The sequence below is a fragment of the Triturus cristatus genome, chromosome 7 (genome assembly GCF_964204655.1).
Source record: "Triturus cristatus chromosome 7, aTriCri1.1, whole genome shotgun sequence".
Taxonomy (NCBI): domain Eukaryota; kingdom Metazoa; phylum Chordata; class Amphibia; order Caudata; family Salamandridae; genus Triturus; species Triturus cristatus.
Window position 1 is genome coordinate 1,277,938,335 of NC_140590.1, and position 22,113 is coordinate 1,277,960,447.

The 22,113-nt window shown below is 41.3% G+C and overlaps 1 protein-coding gene across 1 annotated transcript in view; it reads left to right on the top strand.

Moving 5' to 3' along the window:
• LOC146811823 (polymerase delta-interacting protein 2-like) overlaps positions 1 to 22,113 on the top strand; it is a 128,988-nt gene that overhangs the window by 26,524 nt on the left and 80,351 nt on the right. Inside the window, exons 2-4 of the mRNA XM_085618816.1 lie at positions 11,242 to 11,323; positions 20,239 to 20,336; positions 20,423 to 20,510. Coding sequence (XP_085474942.1) covers positions 11,242 to 11,323; positions 20,239 to 20,336; positions 20,423 to 20,510 — 268 coding nt within the window. The remainder of the gene's footprint in view (positions 1 to 11,241; positions 11,324 to 20,238; positions 20,337 to 20,422; positions 20,511 to 22,113) is intronic.

Sequence of the window (22,113 nt, forward strand, 5' to 3'; positions counted from 1 at the left end):
TGTTGTCTGTTCAAGGACTGCGGTCAAATGTCAGTTTGTCTTTTCACTAATTGTGCTTACCTGTTCCTGGAAAATGATGTTTAAGTTTCTTTCTCCTATTATAGTTGGTGCTTTTTGTCAAGTGAGTTATATGACAATAATTGTGAAACAAACGCTGTAAAATGACAATAATTGTGAAACAAACGCTGTAAAATGTCAGTTTAAACAGCTTGTAAATGAATAGAAGAAGCATTTCAAAATGTATCGGGAATTATGATAACTTTTTTTGTAATTCAGAAGTGTGATTCAAACAAAGATTTACACAGGAGCAAAACAAATCAGAACACCTTACTTGGTGATGTGCAAATGACAAACATTTGCAGAAACTTAATTTCCAGACATTGTACATTATATAGTTTTAAAACCACGTTAGTGGGAAATTCTGTCGCCATTTCAATGTAAAATCTGCTGATTGCAAATGACAGTGTGCGGCTACCTTATGCTTTAGTTATGTATTTATTAAAAGGGACAGTTTTTAAACCTGATTTGAGAAACATTCCTGCCCCCGCACTGATGACGATGCGGTTAATGAACTGAGGCAAGTCAGCGGTCATGTGTATCCTATATGTGGCTAGATTTGTATTATGTATGGACAAAGGTTTAGTCTATTAAATCAAACAGAGTTTTCTGTACAGCAGACATGCTGAACTCACGTATTTGAATGTGCTCTCATATGTGATGAAGAAAATGGCGTCTCAGTGAATTAAAATACTTGCCCAGGTTTATGGGTTAAGAGTATTCTAATTCGGGCTCGCGGTTTTATGGTATTTATTTTTCTTGCCATTTCCGTCTGTATTTATCCATAATTATTTTTGCCACAAGCAAAAGACAACGCTACAGCTAGTATTTTTCCACATTTATTTAAATTGACAATTTTTTATTCGTTTTCTAGTACAATATAGGCTATGTTGTACTAGAAAACTAATAAAAAATAGGTTGGGAAAAAAAAAGGGCAGGAAGTGTAGGGTGGAGAGAGAAGTGCGAGGTGGAAGCATAAACATAGAGCCTTTGGTGTTTGGTAACGCGGGGGCTTCTAACAAAAAACTCTGGGCCTATATAATGCGACCCTTACCCCGGGCTGCAGCGACCCTTACCCACGCTGCAACAGCCCTTGCTATTCCATTTCATGCACCACATAGGTCTCTGCAAACGCACTGGAATGCTGGCTTTCCCCCACCCCTGAAACCCCAGTTCTGGGACCAAGTAAAAGCCTTGCCAGTGCTCCTGCTTCCTGGCCTTTGACTCTGCTAGTCCAGCACTCGTACCCCATTCAGCTGTCGGTGCACCCTGCCTGCTCTGTCTCACTACTGCCATTAAAGCACCAGAACCCAGACACAGACCCGCCAACGTGCCTCACTTGGAACCAGCAGGTCGCTGCTGCTGCAGAGCAGGACCCACGCACCTCTGTGAATGTACTTGTTGTAAGAGAGGAAGATATAGCTACTAATTCTGTGTTGGGAAATTTTCACATCAAGAGAACGACGAAGGATCGTGCAGAGCTTTAGTGGGAGGGGTATCCACCTACACCCTGAGTCCCAACAGAACTCCCCAGTACTTGTATAGGGGACTGAGTACGCTGACCAGCTCTGAGCAATGTACATGAAGAGCTGCCCAGCTTTGATAAGGGTCTGACAACACTGCCCAGCTTTGACAAGGTCCTGAGGACACTGCTCAGCACTGAATGTAGTGAGCGAGCTGCCCAGCACTCAGCAATGTACTAAGATATCTGTCCATCACTGACATTTCATTAAGGAAGTCGCTATGTACAATGTATTGAAAGAGCTGTGCGGCACTGAACAATGTCCATCCATTCACCCTCCAAGTACTACTGAAGCAGCCAGCTACCTTCACTGCAGTGTACAAAGGTACTGGGGCAAGGCAAATAATCTCTCCTGAAGGGCTTGGTCGCTCTCACCTCTTCGCTTGCATCTTCATGCTGAGAGTATCCTGACATCAGCCTTCTCAGTCGATACAATCCTCGTCCAACCACCACAGCTTGTCTATTGCATGTCTATTGACTTGCCTGCTCTGGAAGTGCCAAATCCTAATGGAAGTACCAGCAGCTAGTGAGGTTTTCAATGCACACATGGTTCTGGTTGTTGTGAGGGCACTGACACCCTCCCCTCCCCACTCGTCCTGTGTGTCATCCCGGGCTGAGACACACAGACACACAGACACCCCCCCCCCCCCTCCCTTTTAAAAAAACCATTCACTTGTTAACGAGGCTTTGTTGTTTTTTTTCACCCCTTTCTAACAGACTGCGGGCAGTGTTTACAGGACCCTCCTGTGCTCAGTGGCTTAAACACCGAACCATAAAGAGCTGCCTTTTACACACAGGATAGCAGAATTGTTTGGAACAAAGAAGGTGCATTGACAGAGGGAAGCAACTCCACATTCAAAGCTTCACACCAGGGTCTATAAGCAACGTGAAACCCTCACCCCCCCCCGGTGTGTAGAAGAAAATGAAACAGGGGTGTATATCCCATGTACACCCTCTCCATGTAAAGACAGCGCGTGCCGGAGTATTAATACCATAAACGCTCTTGCAGCCATTGTAACCATGTAATACACCTTACACTGGGTTTAACTCCACATAGCAGCTGCATACAACAAGTCTAGACACCGCTAAGACTATCACCGCCACCTGTTTACAACACCGCTAAGACTTTCACCGCCACCTGTTTACATGAGTCAGTGAATTACACTGAATTTACGTCACACAGAGACACCTCCACAGACCAGCTGCTCACAGCGGGGTCCAAGTAGCAGGCAGCGGCAGGTATTGTCGATGAAGCAGACTTGCACCAGGTCTAAATCGGGGCCACTGAAGTCATGAGATTCCGCAGCAAAATATTGACGGCAGTGCAGCAAAATTTGCTAGTATTTTGCAGTTTTTAAATATAAATACAGACCAAGGAAATAAAGTTTTCCGTCTGTATTTATATGTAAAAAATCCGTAAAAACGGAAAACCAAGAGCCCTAATTATAATTAGATCAAGTAGATTTTGTGAGTCACTAGACCTGCTGGTCTAGTAACACTTTAAGGATTTTTAGAGGCCTGTAGAGGTAATGTGTATTAAGTTCTGGATCTTGGCTCTCATCAGATGTTGTTCTGTTTTTAGGTCTAAAAGTGTGGACCAGACAGTGGAAGTTCAATCGGATTGAATTGAAGGAGATGTGCAATGAGTGTTGTGAGTGAGGATGTTGACAGATTGGAGGGTCCCGATGTGTGCGGATGGGTTGCTGGTCAATGACCGTGTGATTGTGTGTGGTTTAAGGGGTGGGAGGAAGAAGGATTAGGGACTAGGCGGAAGAGTGGTGAGTCCGGTTTAGATCAAGTTTGGTTAAAACATTGTCGTGGAGGGATATTGCATTATCTAAAGAAGTAGAGATTTATAATTGGTTGGCATGGAGAACGGTTTCAGAGTGTCAGATGATTAATTGAGCGTAGAGTTGATGCTCTTACTCCAAAGATAGGCATGGATATTTGATTCACTTTTTGTTCGGGGAAGGGTGTTGTCAGGGAGATAGTAGATGTGGAGGGGTCGTTCCTCTCTGGTGTGCGGGTAATATTTTGAGTTGTGGTGATTGGGCGAACAGGGTTGGTCATCTGTTTCGAGGGGAAGGGGGGGGTGCAAGAGCAGATTGGGTTGTAATGAAGCTGTGGGAGAGAAGTTAGAGAGCATAGGAGAGTGATAGGGAAGGTGAGGGAAGGATTGTATGGGATATTGGGATCTCTCTGGGTTAGTAGTTGGTCATGGATACATGGGGGGTTATGTTGTTGTCTATCTCATCTTTAATGTAGGAGAAGAGGGCATTGAGGAGCTCCAGGTTGCCATTAGATGATTGGATGAAAACAGTGCCGTTGTTGTAAATAGTTATGTTGCTTTTGGCATTGTACACCGTGAAGGGTGCGATTGCAAGTTTGAGGCCATGAGATCACCTCCACCAAAAAGATCGGCAAGTATGGAGGATATGGCTTTTTTTCGATTGAGCACGACGATTGGTGAATAATATTAGATTGTTGATTATTTAGCCCTTTTTGTAGCAGAAATGGGAATCTAGAAAGAGTGTTTCTTTAATCAGTTTGAGCATTTTGTGTTTGAAAAGTTTTGCAGCGTTTCTGGTTCAGTTTGGCGTATCAGTGAATTTGAACGAGTTGTGCCCAACGGAGGATAGTAGAGGGTTCTGTATATTGACATGTGATGATTTCATGGCGAGTCACTTGGCAGGGAGGAGCTAGGGTGAAGAGGAAGTGGGTAGATGTTGGACCCTAAGGGATGAGTAGGGAGTGTAGTCCCTTTTATGTTTTTATGGTCAAGCCAGGATGAGAGTCCTATGTCACTATCTATGCATGCTGAAATGGTAGTGACAACATGGACTCAGGGAGTTCAGTATAGAATCACCGGCAGGCAAAAGATGACAGCCCTGATCAATCACCAGAGTTTGGGTGAGGACGTAGAGAGAAACCGTATCAGTGACTTTGCAAAACTAAATTATATATAACCTACATTCCTCACCAGGAGAACTCTCCATGGGCTGGGGACTCGAGAGTTCCTACAACAGTACGATCATCAGCATGCTGCTGTGATCCAGCTCCAACCCTCGGTGCAATTCCAGGCAAGCAAATTGTACCGGTCCCTCTGAGGGAACCCAGAACGTTCCCAGGTCCAGGGCAAGCCAGGGTTCTCCAATCGAATATGGCTGACCCCTATTTGTGTTTTCAGTCTTCTTTCTATCACATTTGTTCTCTCAGTTTAAGTTGGTGGGGCAAGCCAAGGAACACCATTCAAAGAGGGCCGCTCCCCATTGTGTGTATATTCTTGCTGTTCTCATTAGTTTTGGCGTCGGCCATTTTGGTCTACACAGAGAAATGATTGTGTGCTGGGCAAAGGAAAAGTCTGAAAATGTCCCCAGAGTCTTTCACCTTCAGTGTCCTGTGCTGAGTGGGTCATTCCTCTCCGTAAACGTCTGAGGCCTAGAGCCTCTGAATCTCATCAGTGGCAATCACCTCCTCGCTCCGATCCCGCTGCCTTCTCACAAAACAAATGGCATTACCCTTGGTCCTGTTAGGACCGGCCCAGAGACACCGAGCGCATCACCCAGGACATCCGTGCTGTGCCATTCACCATGCAGACTAGTCAGGTTTTCTGTCTCGGAGCAGTCCAAATATGGGGAGAGGAGCCAAGGGGATCCCAGCAGCAGGCTTACAGGGCACGCCACGGCAGACCCTGGTAAGCTTCACCCTTGTGGACTGCGGGGTGTCCTCCGCTCAATGGCACTCTTCACCTCGCTCACTGGGATATCCCTCCTCATGCGCAATGATCTCCCATGAGGAGTTCTCCGATAAGGGGCCAAAGCGCGCATAGGTGAGAGGATGCTGCCAGCTGATCTTGATGCGACAGCATGGATCCTCGACAGGTACGATAACCAGTTTCTTTTATGTGAATCTTCCTTGCGGTAAGAGGACCAGTTAAATTCTACGAGTTCCAAGGATTAGTGGTGAAAGATGAGCTGGGGCAGAGCAAGACTGAGCTTAGATTGCCAATAAAAATAAAATGATCCCAAATCCTAGGAGATCTGTCTTGGAGCTCCGTCCGGTGACCCTTGGGATCGGCGGGGACCCCACCATGCAATAACAGCATTTTAAAAAAAAATAAGTTTTACCCCGAGGTCATAATGAATTTGCGATATTTAAAAAAAAAAAACATATGCTTGCGTTAAAAAAAAAAAAAAAAAGATACTCTAGTTGGGCCAAGTCCCGGGGGCATATGTAATAGTATGCGGGGGCGTCCAGGTACCTACCCATGTACATATGCTTCTTTTGCTTCAGAAGATGTGCTATTTCACCTCTGTATGAAGGCTGCAGGAAGTATAATCTTTAGCACCTTCAGAACTTTGGTATTTTAAGTGAATAGTGTATTTTTTTTCACAAGTGTTGCAGAGTGAACCATCTTCTTTGTAGCTACTTTTTAATACTTTGTGGCATATTTCTCATGAGAGTTTTGCTGTCTGTAAACTGTGTGGTACAGAGTAAACTCTCTCCATAGATTAAACACTCTTTACAGTACCCACTTTTCTACTCATACCAGCATCATTTCTCAGGGTAGGTTTGGTGACTGTGAAAAGTTTGATACAGATAAAGGCTATCCGTATTAGTATTAATTTTGGAAGAGATGTTGAGTATATTGAGGGACTTTGGTTTCTCTGATCACTTGTATACAGATTGAACACTGTCTCCAGTAACGGTTTCCCATATATCTGTGGTTAATTGTTAATGTGAACTAGGCTAGTGGTTAAGTGCATGGTATAGAGTCAAGGTTACACACAACCCATGCTTGCCACATCCAAGGGAGTTGTATCCTTGATGGCATTAATGATGGTTCATATTATTCTAATTCCTCTAATGCCATACTAGTTTATAGAGCAATGTGTGCAAAAGAAGCTTGGATGATGTCATCAGTCAGGTCACCCGTGATGTCATCAGTGATGTCATTTGAAATATCATCAGTAATGTCATAAATTATGTCGTTAGAACCTGTCATGAGTGATGTAATATGTGAGGTCATAAGCAACGCATAGCGGGGCACAAGTTATAATTAGCTCTGCTAACTATAACTGGTGAGCTTCTGTGGTTTAGTTCAAAATGTTAATGTCACTGACATTCACCTAACTATATCGCTATTTTAACCTTGTGTTATTTTAGTGAGTGTACATATATGTGCATGTTAAGAGGGTTACACCTGCTACTAATAACTGCAAAAAGTGGTGTGTGTGTTTGTGTGTGTGTGTGTTAATTGCAGTTATTTGAAACCATACAAAATGTACCACGTGATAAATGTGGGCCACAAACCATGTAAATATTGTTGCTTCAGTGTTCTTATGCGTATTTATACACAGGAGTTTCATCATGCATATATAAATATATGTATGTATATACTATTTGCATTTTGCTATTATGGGAAAAAAAATTGGAAACAAGAACCCTTCTATCCTTCTGACTACTATGAACTCCCAAACATCCTTCTCAATCTTTAACCTCTCTGGTAGCCATTTCAACCAACTAACAAGCACACATGACTATTACTTACAAAACAACTCACTACTTCCCCTTTTCATATCCACTCGTATCATTCTAACCCTATCCCAGACTCTCCTAAACGCAAGAAATCCAGAGCATAATCCTAACACAACTACTGCACAGGAAAAAAAATTATAATAAATTATTGTCCTAACCTATTCATTATTATCTTTGGTTCCGGAGTAGCATGAGGCTCACCGTAAAAAGTGCTTCATTGACTCCATGATAGTTGCTGTAAAAAGTGCACCAATGCCTCATTGGGAGTCATAAGCGCTTCACAATAATGAACTTTCATTTGTGTTCGAGTGTGGCGTCTGTTTTCAAACCTCTGATAAGATCATCCATAACTCCTTGTGCTCTTCACAATGTTTCTAGCCTCTTCCCTTTATCTTTGATGTGCTACCCCTTCTCCCCATTCTACAAATGTTTCAAATGCACTCAGTAATTCATCCCATAAATTTACAGTTGGGTGTCTCTGTGCTCTCTTTTTTTGGTCCACCTCAACTTTTCAATGCCATCTTTATTATGAGGGGCTATCCCTTGTTCTCCCGCTTCATTGTTATCACTCTTTTTTTGCTAAGGCAAAGGGCAGATGTTGGACTCTGTGGCTGGCATTTTTGGGTTTGGAGTGTTGAAAGAATTCCGATAAGCATGCTACAGGAGTGTTGAGTTCTATCTGATCTAGGTGGCTTCTAGGGATATTGTATACATTCCCAACATCTGGTTGTTGTGGGGCAACTCCACACCATTTAAAAGTCAACCACTGTGGGGGTACAGTGGGGATATGTCAGGGTTTCCATTTCCATTATCTTGCTCAGTCTTTCAGGGTTAAGGAAATTTAGGTTCAAACAATTAAGTTTGATACACTTGAACTTAGTATTCCTAGAGGTTTTGTTGTGGGAAAACTGAAATAAGGCAAAGGCAGTTTAATTCCTCTCAACTGTGAAAACAGCTGGTCTCGCAGAGTTTACCAGCTGAACTCAATCTGCCTTTTGCAGACCCACACCTATATATTGCACAAAGTGCTGGGCTACATACAACTATCCAAAAAGTCAATAACCGGTCTAAGAGTGCATCTAGTTAATCAAACCTTACATAACCTCACATCACCTGTGTCCTTTAAACTCGTGACCTTCCCTCTACGTTTGCTTATTGTAAGTCTAACAAAGCTTTAGTACAATATTAACTTCACCTCACACGTGTATGCATGTTTATCGTTTTGCTCCCAAGACTTCTTATCTGACTGTGTACACTTAACTGAAGCTACCTTTCACCTATATTCTCCAGGTCAAATTTCCATTTAATTGGAGAATGAGAGACGTACTTGTGCTGTGATTATAAAACTCTACAAAGCTTGTTTAAACATGTGTTCCATTTAACTGAAACTTGCTGATCGTACATTCTAATTTCTAGTGTACTCTCACCTATATTGTATCATCGTGAAGCTTAGGCCTGAACTGTTCTTTAACCACTTACAATTCTGCTGTGCTCTCCACTGATATCTGCTGTAGTGAGATTTCTTTGTATTTTGTTTCCTGCTCAACATTTCCCCCTCTAGTTGATATTTCAACTACTGTCTCTAATCCTGCATCTGCACTTGGTATCAAATGATCTCTATTGTCCTGATCATCTACTACCTGTGTAGGTGACATAATTGTGAACATCTGTCCCACCTTTGTATTCCTCTTCTTACAACAAGCTGTAACTAATTGATGACCACAACATGTCCAAACCAATAGCATGAGAAGTGGTAATAAAGCCTTAAACAATACCAACATCCAGGATGGTAGCCAGTCAAGCCTCCCTTTGAACCACTCATCTGGAGCACCTCCTTCAGCCACCATTTTCATTTGTAGATTGTACAAAGTCTGTATGGCTTCTGATGATGATCTATTGTCCGTATCATTTACTGGAATGTAAGTACAACAAGAAGTACCTACCTTTCCGCATACTCCTCCTTCCATGGCCGTCATAAGATCAAGTAAATAACGTAGCTGCATGATCATCCTTCTCATGGCACGCAGCTCTTCGTTTATGGAGGTAAATCAATTTTTAATGGCATTAATCATCTTCAGGAGTTCCAATCTAGTTATTTGTAACCATCGAGCAATTGCTTTTGCCTGAACAAACCGTAGAACATTTCCAAAGAACTGATCATCATTGAACAACCTGTGTACTTGGGCAACATCTTCCCAAGTAGCAGTGCAATAAAATTCTGCAGCTCTTCTCTGGTAATTATGTAACAAAGACGTTGGATGGCCATTTGGTTTGGATTTTTTGTTGTTTTGCATTTTGACTTTATTATTGTTTTGGAACTGTATAAATACTTTGCACGTTGCCCTCATGTAAACCTGTCTGCTTTGTGCCATAGCTACCAGGAACTTAATTGAGCTCATCTTAATTTAGTGACTATGAGAGGTCACCCTGACAAGGGTTGTGATTATTCCTTGAGGTGAGTAGTCGCGTACCCAAATAATATTCCAGTTTCTTACTCTGTGATTATACAGCAGTTACAGGGCACTGCTGGAGGGAGTCCTGCAACAGTAAAGTGGCATAGCTGGAACAAGCTCACGCACTGGTGGAACCTTCGGCCACTGAGCGGGCACAATGGGGCCATTAAGACAGTCCTATACGTAAAGGCAATGCTTTAGCACCATCCTGGCCGCCTGGTGAGGACGTTTACAATGCTGAAAGAAACCTATGCTCCTCTGGGAAGTTTGATTTGCTGGTATCTTAAATGAATGACAGGAACCTCGTGTTATGGTCCTACCAAACGACAGGGTACTGATAAAAGAACTGGTAAGCAGCACTTTGCACATTGTAATAGCAAGCTCGCCCTGCATGAGTCTGTAGTAGAGAACTTGTGTTACTGGTGGACATCGATAGGGCATTGCTGGAGGAGTCTTAACAGTTTTGGTGACTAACGACTATGATAGGATACTGCTTGAAGAAACTTAGGACTTTGTGCCATTGACAGAGCACTACTGCAAGATCACACATTCCTGGAGATGTGCGATATTACAGAGCACTTCGTAATGATCAGCCCTCGAAAAATCTACTCACCCACTCAATATGGCGAGTCAGATTTTATCAGATCGAGCTATATCTAGGACCTACTACCCGTTCTGGCGACTTGACAAAGAACATGTGTTCTGTTCAGTCCAAAAGTAAAGAAGTTATAATGATGCATTTAAATCTTATTTTTATCTTGTCACAGTTGCTCCGTGTTCAGAGAAAGAGGTCATAAGTCAGTTTACAGTTACTGTTCCTTCTCCGACTGCAAAATTCCAGGATTTTGTAAACTGAACTGTCTGACATGCTGTAGCAAGTCTGAAATTAAAGGCTGTAACATATCAGGTTTTTCCCAACACACATCTAAATAGCTAATTAGTCAACTGTACAAACATTTCAAAATATATTTCAGAAGTTGTGAAAGCCCTTCTTTTGTACTTCTGTGTGATATATTTTTATTTTTTTATTTTTTTTTATTAGGAGGAAAAACAAATCCGAAAACTGTACTTAGTGGTGTGCAAATGATAAATATGTTTTCTGAAACTCTGCTCTCACAGATTATTGTTAATATACTATATAGTTTTATCAGTAAAGCTACATTAGTTGGAAGGTTTTTGGCCCATTTCTTGGAAATGTAGTGTCTGTAAATGACAGTGCGCTACCACATAATGCCTTAGTAATCTATTTATTGAAAGTGAGTGGTTAAACATGAACTGAGAAACACTCCAGCCCCTGCACTGATGGCAATGCTTTTAGTAAACTGAGAGGCAGATTAGGGGTCATGTGTACCCTATATGTGGACTAGATTCCTATTACACATAGTGCAAACGTTTAGCCTATTTAATTAAACAGAAGAGTTTTGTTTTGTACAGCAGAAATGCTGAACTTCCATTTTTAAAGGTGCACTTATGTGAGAATGAAGAAAAAAGGCAATTCTGTAAAGTAAAATATTTGCCAATGATCACACAGGTTGAGACCAGTTTACAGGTCAAGTACATTAGTTATGTCGAGTAGATTATTGAAGTTACTCGACCTGCAGGTCTAGTAGCATTTTTATAATTTTGCGAGGCCTGATGATGATCACACTGCCATTCTTTACTCTCTTTCAGAAATCGTGCGGGCAACCTTGTTTTGGAGGCTGTTGGTGTCTTCGAGGCCCCGAAATCTCAAGGCCAGTATGATGCGGGTCAGGTGAGGGGATTAGAAGAATACATATTTAATCAGCATGGTTTTGATATCGTCATTTAACCTCAACATGTATATATCTACCTTAGATTAGTATACATTTTTGTGAAAATATTTATTTTCTTCTACAGAAAACTATATTTGAATACTAGGTCATTGCTGAGGAAGGGGTTAGAAAACATTTGTCCAGAGACGAGCATTAAACTTGCCTTCGCATTTGTATTTAATTTTTACGCTCCCTAAAACGCGCACCAAGTTGGTAAGAGTCAAAGTAGGATTTTTCCCAGAAATGCATGTGTACGTTCCTGGGACCGCTCTTTGCAGAAATCCATGTTCCCACTCAATTTAGGGTAAATAAAGCCTCTATTCTTGAGAAATAGAGATAAACTGGAGCAGGAGGATTACAGCACGAGGGAAAAAGCTATGATGGATGGAGCTGAGCCACAGTGAAGTACTTTGAGAATTGTAGCATGGTGACAAACATTTTCTATTTGTGGCCTATTACTAATTATTCTGTTTCCAGATCATTTTGGGCTGCTTCTGCCTTTTATTTATTGTAGTCTGATCTGTCTACACCCTGTAAGCCTTCCACCAGGGAGTTGGTCCTTTCTGGCTCTTGAAAAACAAGGCACATGTATGGGATCGATAAGAGCAGCACACAGCCCCTCCTGAGGTCCCTACACATCAGTACCTGAAATTACTTTGATTGTTTTAGGTTTAAGAAACTAAAAACAAGTAATTGGACAATAAACCAGGATACATGGTCTTATGCTGTAGAGCCTTTTCTTATGGTTCTATTGCAGTGTCTGTTGGTCGTTACTGGGCAGTTCTCTGGTGAGAAGCTGCTTTTTACCATTGCTATCACAGGGCATTGGACACTGTTTGCAGTACCCAAAAGTAGCATTAACTTCCACCTTTATTTTCTTCTCGTTGTGGTAATATGGGTGAGCCCTCAAAGTTTAAGCTAGGAGGGTTTATTAGTTAGGGACCTATATGTAGTGTGACCCAAAGTAGTAAAACTGAATGTAGTGAATTCTCAGTCAAACCTATAGTTAAAATATATAGGTCATGAATGCCTCTATAAGTAAGTAGAAAAATAATGATGTTCAGCAAAGCACGCTAGAAGGTCGAGGCTCTGTCTGTTGACAGATATGAACTTAAATGTTGTAGGGCTATTGCCTCTTGGTGCTACTAATGCTGTAGCATAGAACACAGTACCCCATGTTAACAATGGGGTATTGTTGATTGATAGTCATCTCGTTTCAGTAAATCTTTGGTAGCATGAGATTCTGCTAGGGTTTACTGAAACAACTCTATCTCACAGCAGTTCACTCGCTTAAGAGGAATGATCTCAACCATGTCAGTGCATGTAATTTGTAACATTAACATCAGGTTTTAAAGAAATATCAACTAACACTATATTGTGCCTGCAAGTTCCTTTCCAAATCGCATCCAAGTTACTCAGGAGTTTGGTAATTGCTGCTGAGTTTGACGCCTGCTAACACCTGAAATCCCATCAACAAAAAGCCAGTTGAATAAAATTACTGGACCCACTTCAACCTTGTTAGCCAAAAGACTACAAATATGTGGGGCAAAAGTAATCTTTTATATATTTTTTTTAATTTGAAAAGGCAGCAGAAATAAAATAAATGTATAGCTCCACTTAATCGAAGTGTTCCAGTATGAATGAATGAAAAGCTTTATTCGGTAAGGAAATTGCATACCATAAATATTAAACGAATGATTATAATGTAACCTATCTTTATATCTCAGAACACAGCAATCTCGTCTGACAGATTTCCTCATAGTATCATGAACTACATTTAACTTTGAGTTTATAATAATAATTTTCATAATATGGAATGGATTTTAAATAATGCCACCAGGCAACCGTGCCAGGTACCTCTACAGATCACCGTCGGTGAGGCTGTAAAGTCTTGGCTGACAATGATCAAAAACAATTTAGATTATGTATAGACTGGAGTTAATCTCAAGTCTTTTCAAAGTGCTTGAGCAAAGCCACAAAAAGATCCAGGGGGATTAAAAACATCCCCAAGGTAGAATAGAACATGTACGCGACTCCTGGTTTACCTAATGCACCTATTACACCTATTGCCAGGGTTATCTGAAATAAAAGATGTACAGGTGTATAGTAGAACTGGTATATAAATAACTACAGGTGTATAGTAGAGCTGATGTATAAAGAAATAGTATATTCTCCTTAGGTTTGAATCTATAGGAAGGGCATGGCTATTTTCATTGCTCGGTGTCCAGTAACCTTTATTATTCGAATCCCATCTTGCCTTACTCCTTTTGTGTATGAGTTAGCTGCCTGTAAGTACTTGCAATATGTTTGCAAAAGTAATCTTAAAAAGGTTAAATCAATTTTTCTGGACTCCAAGGACATATTTCAAAATAGACACACTGGAAGAAGGGGTTAACTTAGTGCTTTTAAGGACAACTCGACAAGAAGTACGATGGCTATTTTTTGTTCAATGGTCTTTGAATTTTAGATTACAGTGGAAAAAACAAATTAATATAAAACAACATAAAGAAAATAGTAGTTTACAGACATTGAAAACGATGCTCTGTATACAATTTAGTAAGAGTTGCTAATACATTCAAGGAAGCAACTTAATGAGGTGAGAATGCTTGTATACAGTATAAAAAGTTGGTAGTTCACTCTACAAGACCTATTTAGCATGCAAATGATAGCGGGAAAAGAAGATATCAAACATCAAGTTTAAGTTTGTATGTGGCTTATGGCATATAATTCATTAGGATGAATCTTTCATATTATGGTGGGCTCTAGATGGGTGAGCCGGTATCTTGTACTCTATTGGTGATGCCTGAAGGTGGGTGAAGTTATGGTGGGTTGTTCTTCAACAGATAGTGCCTCAAGATTTTCCCAGGAAGTGGCTGGCAATCTCATATTATGTTGAAGAGATTGCAGTGGAGTTTGACCTTCCATTAGCTAAGTGAGCCAGGTTTACCATGTGTGGATTGAGGTGGGTTTTGTGGATCTGTGAAGATTTTTTTCCTGGCAATGGTCAGCAAAAATGAATGAATCTCAGATCAGTCCTCAGACGAGGGGTCCGCTAGTATGCCTAGCATCACTGTGACAAAATCTATGCCAGTATATATCTTGAATTTGTCTCTTATGTATGTGATGATGTATTTACGCAAAGGACTGATGTGTGTACAGATGAAGAACATATGTTCAAGATTACCCTCCTTTTCACATCAGCTCTAATACAGGGTGGATGGGATTAGGTCTAGTTTGGGAAATTTTAGCTGGTATTCCAAAAGTTGGTGCAGCAAGAATATTTATCATTGGGCTGAGTTAGAGTAATCTTCTGTTAACATGCAGCTAAAGATTATTTCAGAAAGGAAGTTCTGTCTACAGCACACAGCGCCTGCGTTGGGGGATCCATGTGAGCCACACCCCCTGAGTGTCTAGTTTTAAAAAATGTCTGTGTTTGGTAGGTTCCCCTAGATGGCCGCCGAGCCCAGGTCCAAAAATGCAGGTGCCCCCCTTGCAAAACCATGTTTTGTGTTTAGATCATTTTGATGTCTCCACAATACATTTTGGGTGGTAGGAAATGTGTGTTTTGTTTCTAATTCTGGAAGATTATGGCACAAAAATAAAATAAAAATATGTGTCTTTAGTCACATTTGGAGGTTTGCAGTGCATGGTGGGAAAGAAAACTTGTTGGGATCCATGAGAGAAACGCCACTGTGCACTCCTGGATGTTTAGTTTACGAAAATATCTAGAGCTGGTAGATTTTTCCTAGAGATAATGCCCACCTTGGCAAAGAAAGACATAAAAGACAAATATTACGGCACAACAATCTATTCCTCAAGTACATGCATTTACTGGTGGGATTTGGCACAAGGATGAGTGATGGTTCAATATAAAAAGTTTTATTAGACATTTTACAAAAATGAAAAGCATTGTTCATAGAGCGGTTAATAAACTGAACCAGTGACTCATGACTTGTGATCTGTAAAGCCGCGTTGAGGCCCCAACCGCTTTACAGGCCATTCACACATCTTTCGTACGTGATACACACAAGACCATTCACACTGCCAGCCATGGAACCAACACATTACAACATTCACAAAAAGACCATGTACACCCTGGCAGAGAGACGGAAAAGACAATTATTACTGCACAACCATATGTTCATCAAGTATAAACACATACTGGTTGGGTTTCGCACGAGGGTGAGTGATGGTTCTATATATAAAATGTTATTATATATGTAATATCTCATTTTAATAAGAGGAGATTTCACAAAAATGAAATGTTCCATTAATAATTGAAAGGTCAAAAAACTGAACCAGTGACTCACAGCTTGTGAGCTGTAAAGCTGCGTCCAGGCCCCAATCACTTTACAGTCTATTCGCACATCATTCATACGAGACACACACAAGCCCATTCATGCCTCCAGCCACAAGCCCAGTACATTAGTCACATTACAGACCGCGCCAATCAAGGGCTCATCACTTTCATACGTCCATATGCCTGACACAGCAACCACACCGGCTGACGGAGTGTGTGGACTGTCTTTTGGCTAGCAGTGTGTGTAGTGACCAGCAGGAAGTCACTACTCGCACATCGTCAGGCAAGCGCCAGTCCACGCATAGCGTCAGGCAAGCACCAGTCCATGCACAGTGCCAACGAAGCACTAGTCCAAGCACAGCACCATCTAAGCGCCAGCCCACGCACACTGCCATCTAAGTACCAGCCTATGCACACTGCCAGCCTAGCGCCAATCCCTGCACACTGCCAGCATAGCGCCAGTCCCTGCACACCGCTAGCCAAGCGCCTGTCCATGCACACCACCTTCACATTCTTTTTACATTGCACTAATGCCAACTGTGAAACTGAACATAAAATATAAAACAATACAGACCAGGCAGTTAATGTTTACACTCACGGTTGCTCCCAAAAACTATTTTGCACGTGGTACATTCTAAAACGAGCAGGCACACACAGCGCAGACACTTGGGAACCACATTTGTGTCCTTCTGTGCCCCTCTTCACATACAAACTACATCCCTTACTGGGAAATTCTTCTTTTGCCCTTGGGAGGAATGTGATCAGCAAAGTGGTGATCTTTCAGTCTAGCCACACCCTCCACCACTCCAACTCAAGGAACACTTGCCTTTTCCTCTACAACAATGCTGCCTATCACAGACTCCTGGAACTTAACAAACATCATCTTTGACTCTCAAGAACAATCCTTAAATACAACAAAAGCATTAAAGGTTGCTAAGTGGTAAAGATGGATAGCCAACTTCTTATACCAAATGTAAGCCTTCTGATAAGCAGTGTAAGGTTCCAACCTCTGATCTACTCTGTCGGCACCACCCATGTCCCTAAGCGCTTCAGCAACCTGACCTCAAACAGTCAAGGGTGAAGTACTTTAACCGTGAATGTTAGTCAGCATGTAGACATTTCTCTTGTCTGCAAACTTCACAGCTAGATCTTCATCACTACACAAAGAGCTGCACTATCCCCTCTCAGGTTTTTGACAAACAAGTTCTTTTGAGTACCCTTTACGGTTAGAGCGGATTGTGCCACAAGAAACAGTATCCACTTGTAATGCTTCAGACTTGAAACAGTAGAACACCCTTTCGATCCAGCTCTAGCCTCCAATACATCTCCCACATACTCTTGGTAGCCGTGCCTTCAATTTCTTCCCACGACACTCCGTCTTATAACTATGCCACAAGCATGTCTCTTTGTGAACACTCTATTCTTATCAGCACAAGTTTCAGACCGGGAGGAACTCTTGTCTTGTTCGACTCACCCAATTCACGTACTGCCATCACCTGAGACAAGGGATTGCCTGTCTGATGAATTAACAACATAATTTAAACATGTTTGTAGGCTGGGGTGGGGGAGCTGAACTAATTATCTTATTTAGCACTGATGTATTTAGTAATCCATTTATCAAATTATGAGGAACAACTATAAAAATTGCAATTTTAAACATACATCCTCATTCATTCTCTGCATTGCATTCCTTCGTGTAAAGCCGGCCATCTCAGTTGGCAGCCAATCTGACCCAGTTGGGTATTTGTGTAAACATCCATCTGCCCCTAACTGCAGTAAAGTGGTCTGTGCATTTTTCTGAAAATTCCTAAAATCATCTTGCACAAAAGAATCTATACCAACCACCGCTTTTTCAGCCACAAGCTGATAAGTTTTCAAATTATCTTGCAACAATTTGTTCTGGCATAACATAATTGCAGAAGTATTCTTGGCTTCTACTAACTGTACTTCCATTTCTTCACACTCTTGTTCCAACTGAATGCATTTTTCATGCATTTTCCTATAAGCATTGAAGAGAATCCAACCTTGGTCTAAAGTACAAAACTCTTTCCTCTTTTTCAATTGGCACTTTCTGCAGACATGCCACGATTTGTACTGGCTCAGCATCGGCTATACATGCATTCCAGTTTTCACTTAGCCTTAAACAACAAGACCACTTGTGCGCAAGCATACCATAGGGGGCTACTTCCCACCCCGGTATCTTATTTGGTATCTGGGTATTTGCCTTTGCGAAAACATATTCGCTTTTAATATCCAATCCTGTTCGTGTCACCAAAATGTAATGCTTCAAAATTTGAACAATAGGACAGAGTTAAACTCGGCCTTCTAAAAATAAGGCAAATGCATATATTTCACTGCACCTTTAAATGACACATGTAGAATAGGAACTCTGCACTCTCAAAAATGAGGCATGTAAACTAATCGGGAGCTTTTAAAATGAAACTCATGAATTTATTAGTACCACACTTTTAAAACGAAGACAAAATATATTCGACAAGGCACCTACCCAGATGTCAAATAGCAATAATGCATATGTAACATAAATGCATATAGCGAATCTATATACTAGAATAAATGCATAGAAAGATATCTGTATGCACACAGCGTATTTGCTTTACATTTGGCACGGCACCTTTTAAATTGTTTACATTTGACACAGCAAATCGAGTGATTCACCCAGAATCAGATGTCGAGTCAACGTCGAGACTCTGACCCAGTTCCTTAGCTCCAAAGCCAGGAGCTCTGGCTGTTCCGCCATATGGTTTTCCCTTCTCTGTGGTTTTGCTTTTAGAAGATGTAGGCATTTTGAGTTCGGGATCAGATGAGGGCATTCATTTTCAACTCACACAATCAGATTTCAGTAATTGCATTTTTTAAAACAATAATATTGTGATTCGACCAGAATCACAGGAAGTTGAGCTACTGCCAACACTCGAGCCTGGTTCTCCAGCTTCAAAGTCGGCAACTCTGGCTATGACGCCACATCCTCTACTGTGCAGGATTGGTGTCTGCAACTGGACGCATAATCTCTTCTTTATTCCTGCCAAGCCACCCAAGCAAGAGATAAAAGATTCCTTGTTATTGCTGTGAGCAGCATATCTCCTTCCCTGTGCTGCCGTCCTTCTCTCGTTAATGTTACCGTAATCTTTCCAACGAAAATATATTTTTCTCTAAAACGAAATTTTGTATCTGCTTCCCTGATCTGTTCTGTGTGTTATGCTTTAAAGTGCAAATACTCCCTGCACATGAACTATTAGCACCCAGGATCACAGCAACAAATTGTTGTTCACAGACCCCTGCCACCCTCTTTTTTAAATGGAAAACCCACACCCTCGCACCTACAATTACAGCATCCATGTTTTTTTATTTTTTTTTATTCACTCTTCAGGATTCACATTCTAGACACCCACTTACCTCCACTCCCTTCCCTTGCCACTACATACATACACATAGGTAAAAGAGATTGTCATGTACAACGCCAATAGCTCGAACTCAAGGAAATGTGAGACATAGTGCATTTTCATTGCTTGTTTATTTTGCACTCTCACGGGAGACATGCGGTACTCTCGGTGGCCCAGCTGCCACAATATGCAATTATTTTTCTCAAATTACTGAACGGATTTCCATCAAATCACAAAAAGCTCCATCTGCCGACCAAGATCTAGCTTTCTGCTGAATTTGGTGTCATTTCGTTAGCAGTTTTTGGTGTAGTTGTGTCTAAAGACGTATATGGAAAATGCATGGGGATTTAACGTTTTGGGACACCCTTTTTTCTTTGCCTCCGCTTAATGGATCACTCTTAAAATTTCCAGGAGGGAACTGAGGTCGATGAATGTTTTGTGGCAAGTTTAGCGGAGATTCATCAAAGGGGGCCAAAGTTATAAGCAAACCAAAAAAACTTTGGTCTATGGAAAAGCAGACCAAACTATAGCTATCTAGCGGCGAATGCCACTATGTGATATATATACATATGTTTTCATACTTGTGTCAGTCTTTTCTTTAGTACATTGATAATGCCCATCCTTTTTGCAACCCCATTGCTAAAATTAGAAATCACCAGAACGTGCATTATCTACATTTTCAAAATCCCAATTTTCATGCAAGAGATAATTGTCTATTAATGTTGCTAACTTTGCGGTGAATCAAAGGTGGCAGACTTTGATTTCCACTTACCATTTATTGCTAACAAAAAGGCAGACTAACAAGTCCGTATCCGTAGAAGGAAGGACTCACCTATTTTTGTTATATTGTACTTTACTGTATGTTTGAATCTCCATATGTTTCACTTCATTCTTAAGGTTTAGAGAATCAAGAATTTCACATTTAAATCTAATAACCGCACTTACCAGTATCTACGAAGAGTTTCCATTGAACAACTGCAATCATTGAAAACTGTCATTGTGGGTGCTGTATCACTAGAACCTCATACTGACATTCTTGCTTTTTTATGGGAAATTCTTTTAAAATCGCCTTCTAGCACTGTGACATTTATTTTAAGATGGGTTGCTTGTATCTGAAGATTGTTGTGTTCAATTTTTAATTCTGTTTTTTTCCTGAATTTTTCCCACTTGACAGCTTTTTCTCCACAAGGTGTTCGGATATCGTGGTGTGGTGCTGTTCCCGTGGCTCGCACGCCTCTATGATAGAGATGTTGCTTCTGCCAATGGGGCCAAGTGAGTAGTTGGGCAGAAATGGGTGCAGGGGTAGACTCCCTAGTTGAGCTACTGCCTTCTCACATGTGTGTTTTTTTTCTTCATAGTTCTGAAAAGACCGCTACTAAAGAGGTGAAAGGCAAAACGCATCCATACTACCAGGTGCTGGTGGACAACCGTGACTGCCCCCACATTGTGAGTTTAGTTGCATTTATCTGTGCCAGTACTGTCATAACTGCACATCTCTATTAATCATGACTTTTACCACACTTATGTTTTGTCTTACCTGAACCATACACCCCTCCGCCTTTGTACATCAGTCTGTCTTGCAGCACACCTGCTGTTTCAGCAATAAGTCTCAAATAAAGCTCAGCCGGTGTATCTGACAACCCTGACCCGCTGCTGTTTCTATACTGGGGAACGTGCTCCACTCTGCCAATTGACCTGCAACACAGCCCTCACTGCCACAAGTGGACTGCCATACAGCTGTACTGAAAAAAGTAATTTCTGACCTGAAATGCCTCATGGTACCTCTGTGCTGGGACAGCATTGCTGACCTGTAGCGTATGTTCGCTCTGGACTGCGTACTCGTGCACCTTCCCATAAATGGCAGTGAGACCGAGACATGCACGCACCCAAATACCTTTTTCCTTCTGGTTTTCACTCTTTTAACTTTCTTTTTCACTCATTCACTTTATCTTTCACTATCTTTCTCATTCACTTTTATTTTCCTTTTCGTTAAGTTTCTTTTTCACTCTCTGGTTCACTTTCCTGTCTTCATTCTTTGACTGTCTCTTGGTCTTTCTCCTTTTCTCTCTTTCTCTCCACGAAAACATGCAGGCCATCTTTGTTTAAAGTGGCAGGGAGTGTATGGAGGTGGATCAAAGAGTCATGAGGTGAATTTAAGACTATGCAATCTTGGTATTCTGCACCCGATCGTTGATAGGCCACCCATGGGCTGCTGAACAGAACTTTGGGCCTGTCACTTATAATTTTAGAAATGAAGCACTTGGCTAGGAACATTTTCTTAATGGAGCAAAGTTATAATCTACCAAATATTTGCAAGAGTATTTTTTGTTTGGCACACAACCTGAATTGATATTTTCGCAGGTATTCCTCAAATGTAATAATGGAGGAGGAGTGAAATATGGTAACTCCGTGGTATCACACACTTTGGCCAAGAGGGAAAACAGTAATTTACCCGTGGCTTCCTGGTTTCTCGTCATGTAATTCAGCCAATAGATGGGTATCTCTTTCTCTTCCCCACTGTATAAGTGCGTAATGCTTGCTCTTGAATTCTTCAACAAACAGTGTTAAAAATGCACTTTATTACAAGCATTACCAAGTTGAAGCAATAAGACTTTATGGGAAATATTTGTATGGCAAAGGATGGTGGGGTACTCTATTTAAATGTTAACATCTGCTTCATAATACCTAACTAAAATTGATTTTAGGAGAGGCTCAAAACCTTCAGTGAAGACAATTAAACTTGTTAGCAAAACAAGGGTGTGGAAGATTATACAGCGTTCACATGAAACAAGTAACGTTTAGAGATCCGCTGCTGGCAAACTTTCACACACAGCCCGAACCGTATGGCCTTTTTTCAGTTTTGCAGCAGGAATTCTTTTCTGGATTCACATGCTGTGCATTATTACGCCATTTAGTGGTTGGGTCCAGCATTATTCCGCCATCTAGTAGTTGGGGTCCGGACAGGTAGTTTTTTTGTGCGTGAGCGTTGTTGACCACCTTTTGGTGTCAAGTCCATCCCTTGTGCGACGTCAGACGGCGCTCCAGAAGT